Source organism: Simochromis diagramma, unplaced genomic scaffold, assembly GCF_900408965.1.
Source record: "Simochromis diagramma unplaced genomic scaffold, fSimDia1.1 OVJJ01000321.1, whole genome shotgun sequence".
Lineage (NCBI taxonomy): Eukaryota > Metazoa > Chordata > Actinopteri > Cichliformes > Cichlidae > Simochromis > Simochromis diagramma.
In genome coordinates this window covers 1,241,196-1,265,522 of record NW_024386772.1, presented here as the reverse complement: position 1 = coordinate 1,265,522, position 24,327 = coordinate 1,241,196, and the positions used below count along the sequence as shown (strand labels likewise).

The 24,327-nt window shown below is 43.3% G+C and overlaps 1 protein-coding gene across 2 annotated transcripts; it reads left to right on the top strand.

Annotated features, from left to right (window-relative positions):
• Positions 1-1,875: 1,875 nt before the first annotated feature.
• Positions 1,876-24,003, top strand: rab40c (RAB40c, member RAS oncogene family). Of its 2 annotated transcripts, XM_040041986.1 has the most exons (7): positions 1,876-2,158; positions 2,880-3,061; positions 10,030-10,090; positions 13,777-13,837; positions 13,911-13,988; positions 17,235-17,457; positions 17,961-24,003. In XM_040041986.1, the coding sequence occupies exons 2-7, from the start codon at positions 2,920-2,922 to the stop codon at positions 18,233-18,235; spliced, it is 840 nt and encodes a 279-aa protein (XP_039897920.1). In that variant the 5' UTR covers positions 1,876-2,158; positions 2,880-2,919; the 3' UTR covers positions 18,236-24,003. The 2 variants fall into 2 exon arrangements, with proteins under 2 accessions (XP_039897920.1, XP_039897909.1); XM_040041975.1 differs by having other exon boundaries at positions 1,876-3,061.
• The last annotated feature ends 324 nt before the right edge of the window (positions 24,004-24,327 follow it).

Genomic DNA, 24,327 nt, shown 5'->3' with positions numbered 1-24,327 from the left:
CACACACAGAGGCAAAAACCTTTCTGCTGTTGCACAGATACAGGGATGTCTCAAAAGTAGAATATTGGGTTTGTACGACCTCCGTATCCAGTATTATGCATTATCATTATGATGTTCATTTTGTAAACTTTGGCCCCATTAGAGTAAACAAGCATGATAAAGCAGGGTATCCTGTAGCATTTATGGGGGAAAACACCCTGTAAATGACTGTAAGCTTTTCAGAATAAAAGCACAGCTGTTGAAGACGCATAGAAGACTGTTCAGTCAGTGTTTATTTCCACTGCATGAAAAGTATAAATATGATCCATCCCAGATGTAAATACACTTTAATCTCTATTTTATCTTAGATTGCCTCATTCAAGCTGCTGCTGCCAGAACACTTCATTAATTATGCGTGTAGGTGTTCTTCCTCAGGAGGCTGAGGCGAGAGATGAGTCATGGTGCTATAAAAACAGGCCTGACACACATAATCAAACACACTCTCAGCCCACTACTGTACATCACATTTCATAATATTATTCCTACCGTGGTTACACAACATGAATTATATTCTGGGAAATGGTCCAAATGTATTTTGCTCCCCTACGACAGTGAAAACTGAAAAATGATCAGTAACAGGGCAGATTATGACACTCTCCACAAACATTTCGCTTTCAGTTGTTATTGTTTTAAATACTCTTTGTTTATAGGAAATGTAAAAAACTGCGTGTTTTATGAACAGTCCAGCATTTCAGGGAGTTTTGTCTGATGAGTCACATGAAAGATTTGATGCAGTTTTTCATGTCTTTTAATCTGAGTTTAGCCTGTTTTGTCCGAAAATAATCAGAGATTAAACTGAGCCGATTGTCTTTTTTCATACAGACTGCAAGAAGGCAAACGGGATTTCCCCAAATCCCCCCATAAAAATGATCTTACACAAATATACGGAGGCCCTAAAGTGCCAATCAAATACCTAATGAATAAAAAAACAGAAAAGGATGTGAATTTTGGTGCATAAACCCAGCAACACGTGATGGTGGCAGAATTACAACACATGTTATTAAATGCAGCAAGATGAACATTAACTATAAGTTACTGGATTGATTTTCCTATTTATTTACTTACTTTGGTGTTTTTCTATTTGACCCCATTCATTTATTTGATTTTCTATTCTAAGTAACAAAACACAATAAATACACAATAAATAATATAATACTTTAAATATCTAGTGGTAGTGTCTGTTCTTATCAGACACATTTCACTGTGTGTTGTGCTTGTATGACTATGCATGTGAGAAATAAAGAATCTTGAATCTATATAATATTCCACCTTCCACTTTGTAAAAAAAATTACTTTCTATTAAAAATATCTTATATATCTTCTCTTTATAGTTTTGCTGAACTGCTGAACTGAATAAACAAAGAAATAAGTGGTGGAATGAAGAGAAAATATTAATACATAAATAAGTAAGTGGTATGGTGTTATTTATGCATTCATATATTTGTTTATATATTTTTTTACTCTTTAACCTAATTTCGTTCATATTCATTTTCCTATCGATTTCTTTTTCATACCGTTTATGCATGTATTTATTTCTCGTCCTTCTGCTTGTTTCCTCGGTTATTTTCTGCTTTTCTCACTGACGGGGCGCAGCTTTGATTTGATCCAGTTTATCCCACGTGATGAGAATTTTCTGCCTTTGTTCTGTTTACACTCACAGAGAAATGAATCATCTTTGTTGTGCACATTCTCCCTCAGCGCCATCTGCGCGGCGTTGACAGCACGCGTTGATGGGTATTTCCATTGTCCAATGGAAGCCGCGGCTCGTGTCGGCGCGGACCCAATGGGCGGGGCGATGTTGTAGGTGGGCGGGGACAGCAGAGAGCACGGATCTGTCAGCGCTGAACTCGGTCAGTCGTCGCTGTATCCGCGAGCAGCGCTGAGGGGCTTTATGTGTGGTTATGACTGAGGATAATGGAGAAAAATGGAAACAGCACGGACTGAGATCACTCACAGAGATTTGGACTGGACGTAGATGCTCCGCGGCCTTTTGATTCCGCCACAGATGTGGGAATTTTCTGGATTACAGTGAAGTTACTGGAATCTTTGTCATCTCGGTCTGAAGAAAGCCATCCAGGCGGCCTGAAATCACTCAGACTCCAGCTGAAGCCCAGCCGCGGTTAGCTGCCTGTTACAAAGCAATATCGTTGTTTTATTCTGTAGAAAGTTATTCAATAAGCTAAACCTGTGCATGGCTAAAATCAGCGCTTTGGTGTCGTTATATGATTACTGTTTTAGCAGTCTGGGATAGCAGCAGCAGGGATAATAGCTAAGCTAGCTAGCGGGGCTGGGGCTAGCCTGTTGTTAGCCGGAAAGCTGCGCTGAAATGACAACAAAAAGACACCCTCCAGGTTTGAGAGTTTGATGTGTCACAAAAAGATCTGCTTTAAAAATAAGCAACAGCTGCTAGACTTAGTCTAAAGTAAGTGCAGACAGTAATCATATTTTCTTGCAACTACAACAATCATTCCACAGCTCCAGTTACACTTTAATCTTTAATCTCGCAAAGAAAAGTCTTTTGTTCTTTTTTTTTTAACATAATTTTAAGTTGTCAGTGCCAGTTTTTCTTCCCTCCCAAAACTATTATTGTTCTTATCTTTAAACAATGTTTTACTTTCCACAACCACATTTTTGGCAGCCAAACAGGACATTCCTCTGAGACTGTGACCCCCTTTTTCCTATTTTTTTTTCTTTGCCTGAAATTAAACTACCTACAGTTTTGAAGACTGTTAGCAGGCAAAACAAAGACTCCCAGACCCGCATGCGGGACATTCATGGCATAACAGACTGTGTATCAGGGAATAGCAACGCGTAAGGGTGCTGTTTGGTTTCCCCTTCAGCTTCTTGGAGACTACTCCCTCGACCTCCATGTGAGACAGGATGGGCAGCCAGGGCAGCCCAGTGAAAAGCTACGACTACCTGCTGAAGTTCCTCCTGGTAGGAGACAGCGACGTGGGCAAAGGCGAGATCCTGGACAGCCTGCAGGATGGATCTGCAGAGTCCCCTTACGCTTACAGTAGTGGTGAGTCACTCCCACCTCAGCTGATCGGGCTCCTGCTGGCTCATCACTGAAGTCCTGAACATACAAGCTGCGCACGCCACCACCGCTGCTGCTGTGGAGAGCGTACAATGACACATTCACATACACTGAACTTCACAACACAGCAGTGAGTCAGGCGGTCATGGATGTGTGTGTGCATTGTTGTTGCACATAGTGGATAAACAATGCTTTCTCTGATGTCAGTGTAAAAACAGGTTATTATTCAGTGAGCGTAGTTCCTCTTCTTATTCCTAAACACCTTCAGCCGCGGCCAACTGTGGGGGGAAAAAACAGAGCCGGCGTGTTTTAGTTTAACAACATCAGCTGTTTTTGAGCTGCTATGGAGGTCAGAAGGTCTCACCTTCAGTGTAGGAGTTCAGTGAGGTGTAACTGAAATAAATGTCTCTCTAATAGATCTCTGATCAACTAACTGCAGCTCCAGAAGTGTGAAACAGACTAAACATGAAAACATTTTTATGACTGATTCATCACCAACAGCATACATGCAAATTCCCGACACAGTGGGAAGCATTTTCAGCTGGAACTTTGCTGCACAGCTTCATCCGATGGCATTAGTAAAATATAACTGAACAGGTTTCATGTATAAAATGTATTCCTAACTCTCTGTTGCACTTAGAGCATACTGTCAGACGAGTCAGTGGAAACCAGGAGTCTTTAAACAGAAACTCACAGAACGTAACCTGGGATGAAGCTAAGGTCATGACAGTGGCGCCTGTTATACTCACCTTTTTCATCCTTGTCACTGCCACAAGGCACACTTTGGTGTCATTTTGGCCACTCGTGCACCTTTTATGTTTTGTACCCTTCGACACATGCTTCGTGTGGTGAAGACAGGCATGTTTACAAGTGTGGGTTTTTTTTGCCGTGACTTTAATCATATTTAATAACAGAAGCACGGATCATACAGAGGTGGATGTTGCAATAGACGAGACTTTTTTGGGGGGGAAACTGTGATTTCTTTGCTCCTGGTTTCGACTTCTTCTACATATAGCAGCAGTGATGTCAAGGTTTTGTCTGAGTGGCAATGATCGAGAGAATAGTGCAGCTAGAGCAGGGCGATATGGCCAAAAATATATATCACGATATATATTTGAAAATTTGTGATAACGATATAACTGACGATATAATTGATGCGAGACAAAATACAACTCCACAACTTTACTAGTGCAAAAAAACCATCCATTTATTTTCACTTAAACAAGCAGCTGTTTTTTATGTGCATTAAAGTTATATAAACATTTAACAGTGCAAATGCAAATTCCTTGCTGCAAGTTTAACCAAAAGGGATCTCCAGTAGAAATGTGCTGACATATCCTGAGTTAACCATGTATAATATCCACTGAAGTTAAAAAGAGGAGCTTTGCAGCATTAAACTGCAGTGTGCCAAATAAAAAAGTCAAATGCGTATTTTTCGGACCATAAGGTGCACGGGAATATAAGACACATTAAGCAAAACAAAGCAGTCAGATAAATCAAACTTTATTCAGCTCATTCTTCTTGCTTCCTCCTCTTCTGTACCATTGATTCATTAATGCTGGATTCTATCACAGCGGCTCTGTTCCCGTGTTGTTGCAGTATATTAATGACTAACCTCGTATTGTGGATGGATTATCTCAGTTGTTCTGACTGAAGTTTGGTCCGTTTACAGCATCCTGCCATGCGATTGCATTTGTCTCTAACCATCAGGAACCTTCACGTTAACTTTTATCGAGTGGAAAAAAGTTTCCCTGTTTATGTTATGCTAACATAGCTGTGTAGCTAGCGATCACGTAGCACATCGTTATATAGCAGCTAGCCCAACTTCAGTAACCCTACAAACGTCACTGCTGTTTAGTTTTCTGTCTTTATTTATGTTGGAAGTGATAGCAGAGCTGTAGGTTTATTTTTTTCAGAAATCTCTCAGTCAGAACATGCTATGTCATGTTTAGGTAACTAGCGAAACTAGCGAGCTAACTTCCGCTAACGTCTAACTCCGTTAAATGTAATAAATTCTGTTTTCATGGATGCCTGGATGTTAAACTTAATAGTTACACCTGGTAAAGCAGCAATGCTGATCATTTTATTACAGATGAAAGAATTTAGACAGTTTTTAACTCTCAGTGATGCCGCAGTGTTCGTTTGACTTTGGGACCATCATCAGACGGTGACCGTGCGCGTGCCTGGCTGTTATTTGTAGCCACGCAGACTTTCACCAACTACTCACGTGACCCAACCGGTGGTCTTTAAGAAGTATAGCGGGAAGGAGCGCTCAGCCGTCGGGTCTCCAGCTGTCCGTCTGTAATCAAGGTATTATACTTTTTGTGGACATGGTCAGCTGAGGGCTGAGCAGTCATTCCTGTTATCCTTCTTTGAAGAGCGCCACCTGGGGCGTATGCATAGTTGGTGCACTGATCCAATTTATTCTGTTTCCGATACAATGCCAGCGGCTTTGCTTCAGTATCTGCAGACACCAATTCAATACCAGGGTACATTCAATAAGCTGGTATTTCACAGTCAGAAGAAGAAGAAAATGGGAGTCACGTTTTTGTCATTAGAGTCAACTTGATGTTTACTAATGAAATAAATGATAACAAGTAAAGTGAAAAATGCACTCATCTCAGTGTGAGAGTATCCCTGTTGTTACTTTTGGCCTCATTAGTTTCACGGCTCTCAGTCTCACTGCGAGTGCACCTCCTCGCACACAGAGTGGAGCAGATGGAGACTGGAGGAGTAAACTAGTATGAATCCAGCTGACGACAGCCTGTTCTGTTAATATAGGTGCTATAAAAGCTTTAAACCACCTTTAAAAAACAGACAAAGTGACAAACTTTTACATTTAAAAAATCACAACCATCAAAATGCTTTAAAGCTTCAGATGGAAACGAACATTAATTATGACTAATTACCCGGTGAGAGTGCGTCTCCGGCACTGTGTCAGTCTGTTAGTCCAGCTTCAACTTTTCATTTACCTTCCAGTTCTTTGTTCCTCGTGTTAAACCCGCCGTCACTTTAGAAGATAAGGAGGAAGAGAATGAGCCGGCCTGCAAGCAGCAGCGGTGATGCTGTCAAGTGAACCAGTCCATCATAATAACAACACAATGGAGGGCTGAGCTTGGTCGAGTCCTGGGGGGATATTTCATTGTTGTGCACTGAAATAAGAAAGGTTTAAGAGCCTCATTTGTCTAACTGATGCGCTGAGATGTCTTTCCAGCTTTTGTTAATTGTCTTCTCTGCTAAAGCCTGCTGTTATCAGCCATGAAGCATATCTCAGATCAGGGGAAATTATTTGAAATCCTCTTAGAAATTATTAATGCACAGCAGCTGTGCTGCTAACTAGAACTAACGTCAGCCATGTTTTGCTTCTCTTTATTGCCTCAAAGTGAAATCATTTTAAAATGTCGTTAATTACCCGACACGGCTCGAGCCTGCAAAGCAGCCTCTGAGACCGTGTTCCAGCAGTCTGATCATCAGGTTAACTCGTCTAGCTGCTTTTGAGGCTCCTAAACGCTGGAACAGCCTCCTCCTTCTGGCTGGTCGGCTTAAACGCAGTTCTTCCAGCATCACTGGGATATAGTTCAAAGAAATTAGACTAATGACATCCAGCAAGGATGGAAGTCATTTTGATGAATAAAAAGATTTACTTCATTTATCCCCAGATGTTTGGAAATTCCCAGATCTGGTTTTAATGCGCTCGTCACTGTTGTGACCTTCTGTCTTCTGCTTTGTTTGAACGAGAATAAGTTTAAAAAAAGGTCAAACCCTGATTCCTTATTATTCCTCGTTATCATTCAGTTCATAAGGATTGTTTGTAGAGACCCTCAGCATGAACACATGCATAGATTTGTGAACTCCAGTTATCCTCACCAGAGAAGAAGGTTGAGGTATGGATGAAACGGTGGGTTTGTGAAGTGTTCGATCTATAATCGGTTTGATGATGAAAACAGTCGCCGTCTTCTCGTGCATCGCAGACATGTCTTTGTATCTTCTGTGCCGTTGATGGACGTCTGATTTGTGATCGATAAAGCACACAAACTCTAATGACAGAGCAGGAAATGTGACAGACCGGTCTATCCAGCTGGCACCCCCAAACCCTGACAGCCAGCTAATCACAGCCTGAGGACAGCGTTATCCAATCAAAATCTGTCCTGATTTTCCCTTCTGAAATATTCAGGGTCCTCGCAGGCACTCTAGCCTGCCTTTGCCAGAGGGATGGAAATCAATAGCAGCGCTTCCGTCGGCACAAACATCCCATCGAAGCTGCGATCCACTCTGCACTCCATATTTAATGAAGCTCTTTGAATTCTTTTGATCTTCCTCTCATCAAATGGGGCTGCTTCCTCTTTTACAGACTGTTTAGGAGCTGGCCTGACAGCGGGGCAGCAACAAACATTCATCTGTCATCTGATCAGCTAGCAACAGTCCTGAGTGGATTTTTTTTGTTGTTTTTGTTTTTTAATGCAAAAACTGCTTCCTTCTCTAAGAAGTTGGTCCAAAACCTCAAAGCTGTTTCCTCTCTGATGGTAGAAACAGTTATGATATATACCAGGGTAGGCGTCTGCTCTTCAGTGCGTGCTGCTGGCGTGGTGGTCCTCCGTGTTAATTAGTTCCCAGTCCTGTAATAGGACGGGCATCGACTGCAGCTGGCGAGGGCAGCTCTGATCTGTAAGATGGAGAGAATCTCCAACTAGCAGGTGGAGAACTGGTTTATGTGCTGCTACACCGAGCTCACACTGAGCCAGCAGAGCAGACTCCACCAGCTTCAGTCCACAGTGGACTTGGAGTTTGTCTGATTAATTAATTAATTTATTTTTATGCTCACTGTTGTTGTTTCTGGGAAATGTCTGTTTTTCAAACTGGCTGGAAGTGAAGGGATGAAGTGGAGGAGAGGACCCCCGTCACAGCCAGGGTTTTATCACCTGCAGCTGTTGCAGTGAAACATTTAATCTGGCTTAGAGAGGCTGAAGTGTACCCATCTCCAAACACACACACGAACTGAGGGAGGGTCTCCGTGATGCTGCTGAGTGCCAACAGGCGGCTTCGTCCTGTGGCACGATTCCTCAGATGCTGGGAGATGCAGTATTTATGATCACTCTCTGATGGTGTAAAAAGGAAGAAGGTTCAGGTGAAAGCAGCTGATGAACTGCGCAGCTGGTCCATCAGTGTTTTCCTGCAGTATGGTCAGTGCTGGTAATGTGATATGTCTGCAGGTTTTATAAATGACAGATGGAAGTGCGCATTAAACTGAAATATGATGCATCAAGCTGCATTTTCATTGTGTTGGACTTGTGAATGAGACAGGAGCAGTCTCTGCAGCATGTCGGCTTGTGTTTAGTTTCTGGTGGAAAGAGTTTAACTGCGCAGCGCTTTTAGATGAGGCGCTCTAATTTGCGACCATGTCAAAGCCTCTTCGACGCGGTCTGAGCAAAAGCTGAAAGCCTGAAGCTTCACACGTCTCTCCCACAAAGTGAGTCTGTTCCCAGAATAGAAGCAGTTTTCAGCTGAGACATTAGAGGAGCTATTGATTATCTGGGATGTCCTAAGTGCACCCTGGATATGAGGGGGAAGGAAGCGCTCGCTACGAAGCCCTGCACTCGCTCCGATTCAATTAGGCCAGCCTGAGCTCAGCACTTTAGCCCGGCAGCAGCTTCATGTTGCCGGGAAAATTGGAAGATCTTAGTAATGTGGTCCTGCTAACCGCCGGAGGCTGACACAGTAACATTTGATAGAGCTATTGTCTCTTTCATTAGTGTTAATAATGGCTGTGGATTGAAGATTCGCTGAGCTTTGCCTTAAAGGGCAGCGAGGAAAAGTGAAACTGTGGGAATGTAACGCAGGACTTGTCTGTGTGAATACTTTCACATGTTTCTGTGGTACAGTGAAGAACATTCATGAGTTTCAAAGAGTTTTACTGAGAAACAAAGAGTCCTTATTTACAGTGTTCGCCCTTCTTATCAGAGCTCCAGGCTGACCCGTTTGTGTGTTTCTGCTCTTTAAAGGCTGAACATACCAAACACAAATAACTTCTTCCAGGAGAGGTTTGGTGGCGGTCTCTGAAGTGAGAACTTTCATTATCAAATAACCTTATAGATCCACAGTCAGGAAACATCCCTGATCTTAATCCAGTCTGTGGTCAGCCTTTAGGATTATTTTAAACTGTGAATCATGCAAAGCTAATTAGACTCCAGGATAAAAACACAAAAACCATTTAGTGACACGAGAACCTGTTGAGCGAAAAGATAAACATCTTATCAGAGGTGAGAATCGGAGTATTCAGTGGCTCACCTGTGAGGCTCACCTGTGAGGCCTCAGGTGGAAGCAGGCTCAGTGCAAACCTCAGGAACATGTCCAGACGTGGCGCGGTGGGGTGGCAGGTGTAGCGGTCTGACAGGTTTGTCAGAGCAGAGCTGAACAACAAGGACAGAACAGAACGAGCTGTTAGCTGTGTGTGGCGCCGCGCCACAGTCCGCTTCCATCACAATGGCTAAACGGTAAACGCGGCGTGTAAAGGCTCGTTACAGGTCACACGCAAAAGTTTGTCACGGCATTTTGTGATGGACGGATGAAGGTGTAATGGCTAAAACGTAAACTCAGCTGAAGGATCAGGTGAAGCTTTCAGTCCCAACGTTATGGCAGCACAGCAAAGCGTTAAACTGCCACCTGATTATTTAGGAGTTGATATTTTCTGTTATGCAACTGAAGCCATATGAAATACACTGTTTAGATATAGAATCAGAGCCATGAAAGAGCGGCATTGTGTTTGTTATCATTCCTAAACACGTGGTTGGGACATTTTTAAAGAACGTCACGGTCGTCTGCGTCGTGTTTCAAGTGTTCATGGTGATGAGTCACTTCCTCCAGCCTCTCTGACTGAGTATTGTACTTGATTGATTTTTATCGTTTTCTGTGCTTCTATCTCCCTAATGTCCATCTCTCGCTCTCTTCTTGTCCAGGTATCGACTACAAAACCACCACTATTCTCCTGGACGGCAGGAGAGTGAAGCTGGAGCTGTGGTAAGGACACGGTTTTATTTTTGTATTTTTTCTTGCATCCACTCTAAAATCCTGCAGTATGTGTCTGTGGCCTGAAGCCAGAGTTTGGTCACATTAAAGCAGAAATGGAGCATGCCTTTGGTTTAGTGAGGAATGGGAAAAGTTTTTATTGATAGCAGTTTTTTTTTTTTTCTTTCTGTTTCTGTGTTTGGAAAAACAGTTTTATTGTCTCTAAGTCTGAACACAGAGTTGGAGGGAATGAAGAGAAGAAGTGAGGCATGTGACTCAGTTACTGTTTATGTAGCTCGTTTAAAAGCAACAGGAGATGAGCCGAAGTGAGGGGAGCAAAGGCAGATTAACATTTAAGGGAATGTTTTTAAATTTGTAAAAATGAACAAATAGAAGAAGATTATATTAAACAGATTAAGTTTAAACTGGAGTAAAAACAGACTTTAACGATGGGTCTGAAAGTAAAGACTCTAAACTTACAACAGCAGGGACGAGGCCAAACATCACCTGTACAAACTGTGAGTCGTCTGTGGCGCTCCACACCATGCAAAGCATCACACGCTGTGTGGCTAGCATCATCACGCCTGTACAGAGAGTGGGTCAGTAATAAGTGGACTGGATTACAGCCTCTGTGTCAAAGTACTGCAGAACCGTCTTCCACCTCGCTTTGTTTACAACAGCACAGAAACTAGCAGACCACAGAGAACGGGCGCTAACGTGAAGCTGCACAATCAAACCAAAGTCAATGAATAGCTAGCAGCCTCCAGGAGAGAGGCAGTTCAGGAGGAAACCAGCTCGCATCAACTCCCATACAGGTGAAGTCATTTCCTTAGGAGGAAGTAAACAGCACCTCCACCTGCCAGTAGATGGTCCAGTAGATGTTTCTGAAGATAAAGAGGAATCTCACTGCAATGAAGACAGCCTTTACTGGCACTACAGTCAGATCTGTTTCCCACGCTGAGTTTTTTCTTATCGTCTTCCGTGTCTCAGCCCTTCTGTCACGTGCCCGTACTTTCAGCTCACAGCTTTCATAACTGCCATGATTTTAAAGCTGCGAGGTGCACGTGCACGGTCTCTTTGCACGCTGTCATGCCGGTGAAGTAATCCTGTATCTGTGGAGTCGCAGCAGATTCACGTATTTGTCTGCAGTGCTAGGCGAGGCCTGTTTGGTGGAAGTAGGGCAAGGAATTCGACTCCTGAGGGGGGAACCGACGCCTCGTCTTCTGTGTGAAGAAAGAAGTTTGAAGGCAGCTGCGTGATGCAGGATCTTTATTTTGCTGCCTCAGTCTCGCCTCCTCTCCTCGCTGTTTTACAGTGTCAATATCCCCCTCTTCCTCTTCCTCTTTTTTTCTTTTTTTTCCTTCATCCTCGGCGTCCTTTTTTTTTTCTGTGTGGTGACTCGGGCTCCTCGGAGTCTCTGGGTTGGAAAACGGCAGATACTGAAAACTTCTGGGATTATTATTACCATCAAATCCACGATAAGACCAAAAGCACAACATGAAATTGTTTCACCTAACAAGAATCCGTTTGTTATTCTGAGGCTCCATGTTGTCCATTGTTTACATGTCCCCTCATTAGTTTACTGTGACTCAAGCCCACATACGCCGTCCTGGTGCCACGAATGCTCACCGGAGCACCAGACGTGGATTAATCTGCTGCTGAAAATAGTCCCCAACAAGCACAGGGACTGTTTTCCTTGGGAAAACCATCAGCATGCAGCTGTTTTATGAACATTTGGGATTTTTTAGAAGCACTTCAGTAAGGATGCGGTTCGTGAAGTTGGAGGTGTGCAGGCGTAAAGAAGCCAGAAAATGTTTGTGTTTTCTGGTACGCTGCACAACAGATGATCCTCTCAGACGGCAGCGCGTAGATGGACTGATGCTGCTTGGAAAAGCAGAGCAGCTGTTTTTTAAACCTGAAAAAAGAGATTTTATTCTCACTCCGTGTGTCAATCCCGTTTGCATAAATCTGAGAATCATGAGTTCTCTGGTGTGTACAGCTCTGTGTGAGACTGCAGGCTGAGCTCACGTCTGACCTGCAGAGTATCTGAATAAATAAGTTACTGTGTTGGAGAATAAACCAGTCAGAACTATAAAGTGATTCTGAGTTTGAGCCAAACCCACAGCCTGCACTGATTATATGTAATTTAAACTGCCTTGAGTCTATTGTTATCTTGTGCCCACGGCTCAGACGTCCTTAGATTTACCATATTTTAAGTCTGTGTGCATGCAGTTGTAGGAATGTGCAGTCCTGCTGCCGCTCGCTGTAGTAGGAACTACCTCACAGACACTTCACACAGTGGTGGGTTGGAAATGCAGTGTGTGAGATACAGCGAACGCCACAGGTTTAGATGCAAACAAAGACCCAGTCTGACCACAGGCTGGGTCTAAACACTGAAGCCCCCACCACCATCGTCGTTACCGTCTGGCTGTCTTTTATTTATATATTGAACCCATGTTTGGATGACAGGGAGCCGTAAATGCACTGATAGTTTTATTATGCTTTTCTACTTTTACTGCTTCTGCACTACAAGCCACGTTCAAGAGCTCACACACACCTTAATGCAGCACTTTCTTCCCTGCTTTTAAGAGCCTGTTCTGTGTCACTCACACTTCAAATCGGTGCATCAGGAGCAATTTAGGATTGATCGTCTTGCCCGGGGACGCGTCTGTATGAGGACTGAGAGAGCTGGAGGTCGGATCTGACCTTCCTGCCGGCATCGGCTCGTTGAGCAGTCTGTTAGCACAGTACGGCCGTGTTATTTGTTAGATAATGAGTATAGTTAACCAGGTGGATTCATCCCCAGTGTAGTTGTTATTGAAGCATTAAATTTGCTTCTGATTTCCAGCTGAAGTTTGGGAGCTGTTTTATAATGCGTCCCTGTGGAAGTCTTGTTGGGCACGCTCTCCATTCTGGGGTTTGTGTCGTAACAGTAACTCCTTTCTAACATCAGGTGAAAGAGGAGAAAAATGCCGGCGCGTCGATGTAGAACTCGTGCTTGTGGAGGGGAAGGGTCCGGGCGTGAAACAATGGGAAAGACATTTTTTCCCCCAGAGTAATCTCCAGGCAGAGAACTTGGAGTGGATGTCATCACCCTGGAATGCAGAGTGAAGGGAAAACTCGAATCTTCTCAAAACTTAAAGTGCAATTGTGAAAAAGCCTGAGAGAGATCCAAACAGCCGTTCCCTCAGAGCTCCGTGACCCATTTAAACGTTGGTGCTCTCAGAAGTATTTTACCAGGAAACCATCAAAGCAGGCGGGACCTTTCACTCTTTAAGATGGTTTCAAAATCACTTCAGTGGTGGGAAAAAGTGCAGTCGTTTACTCATTGTATAAAAAATACTTAAAGCGACTCACTACCAAAGACCAAAGCACTCTTATCTTTGATCAAGTTGCACGTTTTGATATAAATTTGTGGCATTTGCGGCAGATCATGGAGGGTTTGGGTCAGAGCGCGAGCAGGCTGAAAGTGTTGTAGATAGATGGATGAAGGGGATTGAGTTGCATGTTTTTGCCTCCGTTTGGAGGACCATCGCTGGCTCTGCTGAATCTGAAACCCCCAAAAAGAAGTCGGCTCAGATTTCCGTCCTGTTGGCTGAAGCCTGCCGCTTTGTGCTGTTTACCCCTGAAAGCAGAAGAAGGATTTATCTGCTTGCAGCTGCACAGACCTGAGTGTTTAATGTGCTGCCTTTCCTCAGGGACACCTCGGGACAGGGCAGGTTCTGCACCATCTTTCGCTCGTACTCCCGCGGAGCTCAGGTGAGGAGCAAACAGCTGCATTCATTTAAATGCTGCTGGAGTTTGCACGCTGACATCGTTTGTCTCTCTTCAGGGGATCCTGCTGGTGTATGACATCACCAACAGGTGGTCCTTCGACGGCATCGACAGGTGGATCAGAGAGATCGATGAGGTGAGCGTTTGAGAGTTTGGCTTTGTTTCTAATGAATCCAGTCTGACCATGTGACCCACACCTGAGTTATTCTCTGCATTAGCATAAAGAGTTTGCACACACTTTGAGCCTGGTTTCTTTTCTACATCATGTCCTGCTGTGTTTAAAATGATTATTTAGTTTTAATTGATGCTCTTACTTTGATTTCAGATGTAAACAGGTGAGTTATAAAAACATTCTCCTCCTGTACTGTTGTTATGAAGGAGAAATTATCTGTAGAGACAAAACCGTTTCTGTGTCAGGCTGTAAACATGTTTATTTCTGTCGGGAGTCTCTGGGGACTGACTAACTGCTGGAGCCTCTGCTGGACGTTAGAGGAACTGCAGCTTTTCTTGGCCGAGTCCTTTATAGAGATTCCTATAAACAAGCCGTAACACAAACCAGTGAACATCAGAGGAAAAAGGATAAAAAATAATATATGAACATCTAAACGTATATTCAGGCAAATCTGGTGCAACATTTGTTGCAGAAAATTGGTGATCAAATATTTGAATGTAATCAGTTTACAGCCAGCAAACTGTCATCAGTTGTCATCTGTTTATGTTTCGCCTTCCAGAGATTCTTGAGTCGACTATCTCGTTTTTATTTCTGTCCTTAAAAGTGTTTAATTCTGTGGAGGTGGAGCAGGAAAGGCCAAACGGGAACGCACATTCCAAAGGCCAAAAATACCAACACACACACACAGACAAAGAGGACATCCTCTTTGTTTCCAAATCAGCAGGAAGGACACACACATACAAAGTAACTCACTGCTTACTCATATATGTTTTCTCAGCATCGAAGTTAAAGTGTAAGATTAAACTAATCTAAGATAATCCCTGCAAGATGAAAGATAAAATCTAATGCTGCAGGAACAGAAGAGGAAAGAAAAAACTAACACAGCAAAGTGTGCAGGGATGATGATGCAGCAGGTCCCTAATGACGGACGTTCAGCTTTAAAAAGAAGTTTGAAATATTCAGATTTTCTGAAAGTCTGCAGTGCGTCTAATGCAAGTCCTGAAACCCCCAAATCTGTGATGCCTACAGCTACCAGAGTAGCTAAGATAACATTGTAGACCAATCAGCTCCTGTGCTGTGTGGATTTGCAACTTCTGGGTATGAAAAACAAAAACAAGCTTCTGTTCTGGCTCAGTCAGTCAGCATTTCCTGTTTGAAGCTTTAAATGCTTCTATACATAAAGCAGTACATATTAAAGACAGGAAATACTTTTAACAGTTCATCTGAGTGCTGTTTGAGTCTTATTTGCACCAAAAAGCACCGGGTCTAATGAAAAGTCACAGCCTTTAACTTTTGGCCGTGACCACATTCTTAAGAACTGCACAACAGATGCTGACACATAATTTTTCTGAATCCTCTGCTGTGCTTCTGTCTCCTTACAACAGTATTGTCATTTTTCCTTTTTTAAAAACTGATCTCAGATTAGAGGTGATAATAACTCACATTTCTGTCCTTCTTCTCCTGTTGATTAATGAGAACCGTTCTGGTCAAATAACCTCATCAATGAAATTTAAATCCTGCTGCTGTGAGGATACTAATACTATTACTAAATTGCACACATCATGATTTGCACAGCCAGCAGAAAATCTGTGAATTCAGCCGCGAGACGAGACACGATCAGCCTGCGAGGATGAATCCGATGCATCTGCCACTAAATGTGGTTAAAGAGCGGAGAAAAGTCCCAGAAGGTTTCAATGTGATTGTATTTGCAATGATAGGGCAAAATGAGATAATCTCACAATGGTAAAGAGTCCTTCTAAGATGGTTATCACTCCTGAGTCAGTTTGATTTTAAAATTTTCAAGCATAATGTTTTGAGCTGTCCAGCTAACAAACAGAGAAACTGAACCAATCACCTTCTTCTTCTTTTTCTCTGTAGTAGTAGTGTTCTCTATTTTAACAGGTCAGTTTTGAGATCTAATTTTAAGAGACACCGACACTTAAGAAAAGGATGTGCAAAAGGGGAAAGACAAATACATGATCCAGTGTTTTTGTTGCTCACTTATAGGTTTGCAAAGTATTTAAATCCAGTTTTCAGTGTGAGTAAAACGTCCAACTAATGTTAGAAGTGTCCTGTGACCAGACAGTGTTATTATATTTAAACGCAACAGCAGGGGCTCAGATGTAAGATGAAGTAGTCTTATAAATAAACATCATGCAGTGCTGCTAAGCAGGACCATCTGGCTTCTTCATATACAGTACAGTAATAATATCACCATCACAGAGAAATTTGTAGGTTGCAAATTTATCGTGCGGGATCATTGGAAGAGCCAGTGGCATATGAGATGGTGTTTCTAATAGTGGAAAACACCCAAAGACGATGGCGACAGGATGTGCCAAACATGAATACAAACATCATCGCCACAAGTCCAGATAAATTTTAGATTGTGGAATGATCTTACAACCTCAAAAAAGGGAAAAAAGATGTATTTCTTTAGCAAAATCCAACTTAATCTTCAGTTTTCTTGGTAGGTGTTCCATATGAGTCAGTCTGGTATCGACTCTTTACACCAATCAAATTTTTACATTTTAATACCATGAAGGGTTTGAGTATAGACCAAATTATGGTTTTTAGTGACCTCACCAATAACATGTGATTAGTTTTATCGTAGTTTAGAACACATTTACATTTGCTGAAATATTTCTTTAATGTATCAGCAGGCTGTAGTTTTGCAGTCATCAGGATAAGGGAAGATCCAGTGGTATACAACGTAGTGTCATCTGCGTAAAAATGTGCATTCGTTTTTGAGTCAAAGATGTAATAGAGTAAATAAAAGAGGTCCAAGAATACTTCCCTGTGGAACACCTGCACTAATGACATCCATCCAGAGTCTGAAATAGTTACAGAAGTTTTATATATGTGAATAGCTGAGTACTTTTAAATAATATGATAAATAAAAGAGGACCAAGAATAGGTCCCTGTGGAACACCTGTACCAATGGCAAAGGTAGATGACGTCATTGGAGGTGGTCTGAGTGTGAAAAGTGAACAGAAACTCTGAGAAGAAACAGATTAGTGGTGACGGTCACTGCAGTCATGTTTCATTCAGTTTGCAGAACAGACTGGGATGAATTAGAGAGAGGTGCGCGCTGCATGCTGACGTCCTGTGCTTAACTTGCAAAACCCCTTTTTACTTTCAGGGACTTAAAGTTGCAAAAAGCACCAATAATCCAATTCAAACATCATCTCACTTTTTTTTTCTTTCTCCCAGCATGCCCCAGGCGTGCCTCGGATCCTCGTGGGTAACCGTTTACATCTGGCTTTCAAGCGGCAAGTTCCCACCGAGCAGGCAAGGGCGTACGCCGAGAAGAATGGCATGACCTTCTTTGAAGTGAGCCCGCTGTGCAACTTCAACGTCATTGAGTCGTTCACGGAGCTGTCGCGCATCGTCCTCATGAGGCATGGCATGGAGAAGTTCTGGAGGCCCAACAGAGGTGGGTGGATGTGGAGCTGGGGTCATCAAAGTGAGGAAAGATGGGTTGTTAAACTGCACTCTGCTGGATTTTCACTACCCCCGAGAGCAAGAGAAAATGAGTCTGTGAAGCACTGTGGAGCCCATCAGCAGATGGATGTCATATCGCCACACAAGCTCTCTCAAACTAATTAATTTGAGCTCATTCCTGTCATCGCTCTGTCTCCTTCGTGTGTAATTACAGTATAAAGCAGTGGGAAGTGATGTCCTGCACGTCCTTTGAGACTTTATAGAGAACAGAGTCGGGCTCAGTGTGCTGAAACTCGCCTCTTTCAGTCTGAGCTTCCTCCTGTGTGTCAGTCCTCAGTTTATTCGAGGCAATAAGAGTCGAAAGAGGTCTGATTTCTCTAGTTTTGTTACAATCTGTTCATAAATCGGTAATAAAAAGCATTTATCTAAAACCTGACATTTTCCCTTAACGGATGTTTGACGGTAACCTCGTCTCTGTGCCCTCCCTCTCTGCAGTCTTCAGCCTGCAGGACCTCTGCTGCAGAGCCATCGTGTCCTGCACGCCGGTCCACCTCATCGATAAGCTCCCGCTGCCCGTCGCAATCAAGTCCCACCTCAAGTCCTTCTCCATGGCCAACGGAATGAATGCCGTCATGATGCACGGACGCTCCTACTCGCTGGCCAACCCAGCCGGCGGCTCCAAAGGCAACAGCCTGAAGCGCTCAAAGTCTATCCGTCCGCCGCAGAGCCCGCCGCAGAACTGCACCCGCAGCAACTGTAAGATCTCCTAACAAGCGCCGCTCCCCGGATCGCAGCTTGGAGCGGGCGTGGGATCAGGAGACGGATGTGCAGGGTGTCGTTAGCTGGAGGAAATCCCTGAACCCGAAGAGCAGGAATGATGGATAAAGGGATGCATGAGCGCTACCTCCCACCTACACGAGGTCATGTTTCAAGTGTTTAATGTTCTTTGCAGGTGAAGGGGGAGGGGTTCGAATGGTGCCTCAGGAAATTTAGAGAGTAACTACAAATGTTTTGATCTTATTTACACTAAAACAAGAGGAAAAGACTCCAGAAACTCCTCCCTGCTGGAGAGGCTACTACATGAACAGAGATCCCTCACCAACGCATATTTCGTTACTCTACATGATGCACGCCACTCAGTGTCTGTGCATCACCGCAGCCTTCACTTTCACACCTTTCCTGTTTCCTTTTTCTGTCCACACCTCCGTTATTTTTTGTTCTATGACTGATAAGCTAACCATCAAAACACTAGAAAAGATCAGTCGCTTTTCGTCAGCACACGTGTTTTAAAGTGATTTTATATTATAAATCCACAGAGGTTTAGAGGCCCCACCCCCCAAAAAACCCCTGGAGGACCCGGCCCGAGCCGAGTCCAGACTTGTTAGTGTGCCTTGAGCCCAAGTGAACGAGCATGCAGCAGATAGATCGCTAAAAGCACAACAGTAACCATGAATTAGAAAGAGTTTCCTATTTTTAGTTTGCAGTCCCTTCAGCTTCTGATCTTCTGATGGTCTCCATTTGTCGCTTAAATGCAGCCAAATGTGATGAATTATACTGAGGAATTTATTTTAAACACGCTTTTTATATACATTTTTTTTAAGGAAAATGTGTTTGTTGTTCAATATTTCACATGACAGTCAGCCAATCAAATGTACAAACCCAAACTGAACTTTTCAGACGGGTGGAAATGTGCTTGGGACTATTTTCAGTGGAGGAGTGATCCACATTTGGTGTTCTAGTGTGGAGTGTGGTTATGTGTCAGTGGTGCATCTGTTTTCTTTTTCATCCGAGAGCTTCAGCGACTTGATTTTCCCCCCACTCCTTCCTGACATCGCGCTTTTCAGATTTCACGCCTCACCTGTCGTGTCACACTTTTCTAACTCAGCAGAGTCTCGTCTGCGCTCACCTGCTGCTTCTCTGACAACGTGCCGCCGATCCAGACTCGCCTCGAAGCGATGCTCCACCCAAACGTGTTGGTAACGGAGCAGATAGTGACACTGCTGCAGTCCGTTAATCCATGTGTTGGTTTCACTGAAAACAGCAACGTACGATAACTTCAGCACGTTTGATGAAGCCTTCACATTCTGAATGTTTTCAGAGTTATGGCATCTTGAAGTACATCAGGGTGGATTAAGAACATTATACATGCGTCTCCTCACACTCGTGCACAAACTGTGACGCTGGGAGTGGGTTTAAAACCGATTCGTTTGCATTTTTTAACAGAGCTTCAACATCTTTTTAAGCCCTGGAAGTTTCACATGGATATGTCAGCTGTGAGGGATCAAAAAATGCAGAATAACTGCAAATTTGGACCCTTTCCCATGTAATTAGAGGGCCTGTAACTCTGAAGATATTCATGTGTGATGGTAAAATTTTGCTTGGCTTCATTAAATAAACTAAAGTTATTGAACATAAAAAATTCAGCTGATTCTGAGAGACCCAGAGACGAGGGACCGAGTGATTTTTCATTAAATAATGCTGCTTTTCTGGGGTTTTATTGCATTTTAAACAGATTATTTGTGGTTTTTCGCTCTTTTATGACTCAATCGTCAGCTGAAGCTCTAAATTGAGCACAAAGAAGTGAAGCAAATATATGGTGTCACCCTAATGGCTGCAGTGTCACAGTTGATCACTGATTAATAAAACCCAAATCACACTAACTTTGCTGAAAGATGTTCCAGCTGTCATTGAATTTCTCAGATTTTCACTGCAAAAAGTTCAAATTGAATGAACTTAAAGTCATAGAAGACAAAGAAAACCGGCCGATCGTGCAGATTTGAAAACTGCAAACTGTTAATTAGGAGCCAGAAGTAGCACAGAGGAAATCTCCACAGTGTTTTTGTGCTCAGATCTGAACGCGTGGGCAGAGAGCCTCAGCACGCAGCTTTTCTTTGGCCTAGAATGCAGTTTGAAGTTTCCCAGCACGGCGCTGAAGCGTCGGGGTGCTGTTTCCGATTAAAATGATCATATTTACTGTGATGAAGCTTGGCTGCGACATGATTGGCTCACGTGTTTCTGTTTTGGTTGCTGATTGGTGATTTTGGTGGATCGGCGATCACTCGGGCTTCGCTGAGTGTCGCGCCCGCTCTTTGTGTAACATGTTTGGTTTTATTTTCACGAGTTTAACCCGAGCACAGCTGCTGCTCTTCATTGGGTGGCGAGTCATTGTAACCATCCGGTCACATCTTTAACCCACACAGTCCCCTCAGCTGTTAGCTTACTGCGCTCCTGTGACTCTGCTGTAGCTGCGGGCGTCCCGCGCGTCTGTCTGCGGAGGTGTTTCCATACGCTTCAGTCTTTGCCTGAGCTCTCGTGGGGAGAGGCAGCGACGCCCGAGACTTTCTGAAGCTGTTGATGATGTGACAGTTGAAGTTCTGATGAGGGCAAACAGGAAACCAGTCACAGCGGCTGGTCAGGCTCGTGTTGCAGTGGAAACTTTCCAGTATTGATAGTAAACAGTGACCCGTGTTTATCGGAGCGCTCTGAATGTCACTCGCTGTCTTTCATAACCAACTCTCAGAGCAAAGTGTCAGCCGACAGGAACATTTTCATTTTAATCGACTCGTTTCACTTTTTGAGACGTCGCACAGAGCAGAACATTAATGGGGAGATGTTAAAAATCTAAAAAGTCTTTCTCTCAGTGGAAGCATAAACAGTTTCACTTCATTTCAGGATGCTTAACTTCCTTTTTTATGCTGTTTGCAATTTTTATTCTGTGGTTTTCGTCACATTTCAGAGAAAATCAATAATGTGTTTTAGATAAACTGCGACCAAATCAGTTTCCCGCCCACTCAGAGTCTCAATCTGAAGATAAAATCTGGCCTTCATTTCCGTCACAACCATCAGCTCCTTTCACGAGTGACAAAAACTGCATTAGTTAATAATTTAGACCCAGAAGGAGTCGGAGTTCGAAGACGACCGCGGTGTCAAAATGTAGAAAAAAGCAGGCGTGTGGCCGCGTATCCCACACGTCTGCTGGGATAACTTTTTAACTTTGCGCGGCGTCATTAAATAAACCACTCAGCAGAAATCAGCTGACTCTGAGGGGGTCAGAGGTCAGGTGGGAGCGAGCTGCAGGTCCTTTCAGGGGACTGAAGCACAGACGTGTGTTCAGGATGTCTGCTGCTGGTTTTCCTGATGTTTGAAATAAAAAACACAGCAGACTGCGTTTAAACGTGAGCTCTTGATAATTGAATCACGCTGCGACCACGAGGGTGGAATTAAATGACCGTCCGCCTCGTGTTTGCCGTCCGTGTTCCCGCCCTGCTCGTCCTCCTGTCAGCGCAGCGTCGGCCTCCGTGTGCGAGCGGCCGCTCGTGTAGAAACGAGCCGGAACACGTGAAGTCTTCCGAGTCGCTGCGTTTTAAACTCCTCCGACTGGATCTCCCACGGGAACCAAAGCAGCAGGTCTTCTTCTCTCTCTGCCTCTGATCTGCACCGCCGCCTCCGCACGCTGTCCCATGATTCATAGCTGCTGAATAATAGATGCTCCTTTCATAGATCTCTGAAGAGCTTCATCTCTGTCTCTTTCTTCCTCTCTGCTCGCTGCGTGGTTTGTTTCCTCCTCAGTTTCTGCTTCTGCCTTCTTTTCCTTCGTTTTTTCTCTGCGCTTCGTTCCAGGTTTTGTGGCGTCTCTTCAGGCGGTCGGTGGGAGCGCCCTCTCCATCCGCTCGGTTTTGTTTTGTCTCCTTTCTCACCTTTAATGATGCCCGCCACTGATCCAGAGTCAGATTATTCCTCCACCACACACATTAACTGTAGTTCCAGCAGCACCCTCAGGACCAGCCTAATGTTCTCTAAGAATAGCCAAACCATGAGATGAGTCTTGTTTATGGTGGTTTAATGTTCACTGATCTCAGCCCAGTAAACAGCATCTGTGCTCGGCCTCTCACTGAAAGTGTTTTAGTGCAAAGCTTCTAAAAATAGAAGCTCGATCGGGCTGAATGCTGTTCATCTAAAATAACGCACAAGTCACCTGAAAGGTCAAATAAAGAAGAGTCTGAGTTTAAGTTCTCGATAAACTGCAGAGATATGAGTCGCTGATTAAAGGAGAAACATGACGTAGATTTACAGCTGACCTGTTCAGCTCGTTTCCAGCTCCCTCAGAGCAGCTTTGCATGATTCACAGTTCAGAATAACCCTTCTTTATCTGAAACCGAGCCTCTGTGCAGCCCCTCAGCTCATCCTCTGCCTGAAACGGAGTAATTTAGCTCCTCCCCGTTTAAACCAGCTTTCTTCTGATTGGCTACCACGTGCAATCGGATGGTCTGAGATACAATATTAGGCATGTCCACTCTCTGTGACATCATTTTACCAACTTTAATGTGAATTAAGACGATTCATTTTAAATGTTTTTGTGTTTTCAGTCCTAAAAATTTCAACATACCCCTCATTTCATGCAGGATTGTAAACTACACTTAAAGCACTCTGCATGTTTCTGTTATAATGCCAGACTTCTATATTAAACATGTCTATTGGTTCTAATAATGAGGCAACAATATGTAAATGTAACCCTGTTAAGCCAAAGTTCAGCCTCTTTTTGCTCTGATTAAGGTTTAGAGAAGCAGATTTCTTCATCCCGTCCTTTCTGCAGACAGCACAGCTCACAAATACTTAAAACTGCCCCTCAGCAGTCGTCCAGACTTTAGCCAGTCAGAAGAAGGTTCAGGAAGGTGGGTGCCTTTAAGCAACGGGAGGAAAGTCAGCTTGTTTGACAGAAAGGCCGGGCGGCGATAAATAAGGTCATTCCTGATCTGCAAGTCATGCGGCGCTGCTCTGATGGAGTCCCAGGATAAGATAAGATACCTTTATTAGTACCACGAGTGGGAAATTTCATGTTAAGGCTGCTGACCTATTGCACACTATGGAAAATACATGTAAATAATTGGAGGAACTTTTACGTTTGAAGCACAGCTGAATAAAAGGAAATCAGCAGTGATGATCACATGGTTTTTAGTAAACGTGCAGAAACTCTCTCGTAGTCACAACAGCAGGAAGTGAAGAAACTGTCCTCCTGACGAGGAGCCTGTGAGCGTGGTTCAGCAGTTTTCTTCTCCTGCAGTTTTCACACGTATTTTAAACGTTTGTTACAGAAGTTCATGAATGGAAAAAACACTCTCACCATCAGGTTTCATCTCTTTGCCAACATTTTTAGGTTTTTAGCTTCTCCCACTCTGAGGCTTTTATTTTCTCGACATCAGCACAACAAACCTCATGTGTTGTTGTGTTTGTTCATCCAACCACAGTTTTTTTTATTTGAATAACCACAAAAACGTTCAGAGGATTGTGGGAATGTTTGTAACAGCAAGAAGAAAAATGACCAGTAAAACACTACTCCTGTCGTTTTGGCTGAAGCTGCTGAGCGTGTGTGTGTGTGTGTGTGTGTGTGTGCGTGTGTGTGAGTGTGAGAGAGAGAGGTAATGATCTTTAAACATCAAGCTGAACATTTTTCTTTCTTGTTTTTAAATTATTGATTGTACAGTTTAAGGCGATGTGTATGAAGATTTTTCACAATAAAAGTATTGAATGTTGACGTCAACCTGTCTCAGGATTTTGTTTATTTTACAGCCCAAAAGATAAACACCTCAAAAAAAATAAATAATTATAAATCATTTCATGCACATAACACATGAGCACAGTCCATGAATCAGTGTTTTATTAGAGAAGGCTGCCATCTAGTGGATGGTTGTGTTGCTTTAGTTTGAAAAGAAGTCCAACCGGAAGTATTTAGACTGCAGTTGGAAGTGTTTTACAAGAATAAAATCATTTAGATTACATTTATCTGTACGGTAAGATTGATTGATTAAAAACAAAATTATGTTCAGAGGTGATTCAGAATTATTTCAGAATAAAGTAGATAAAA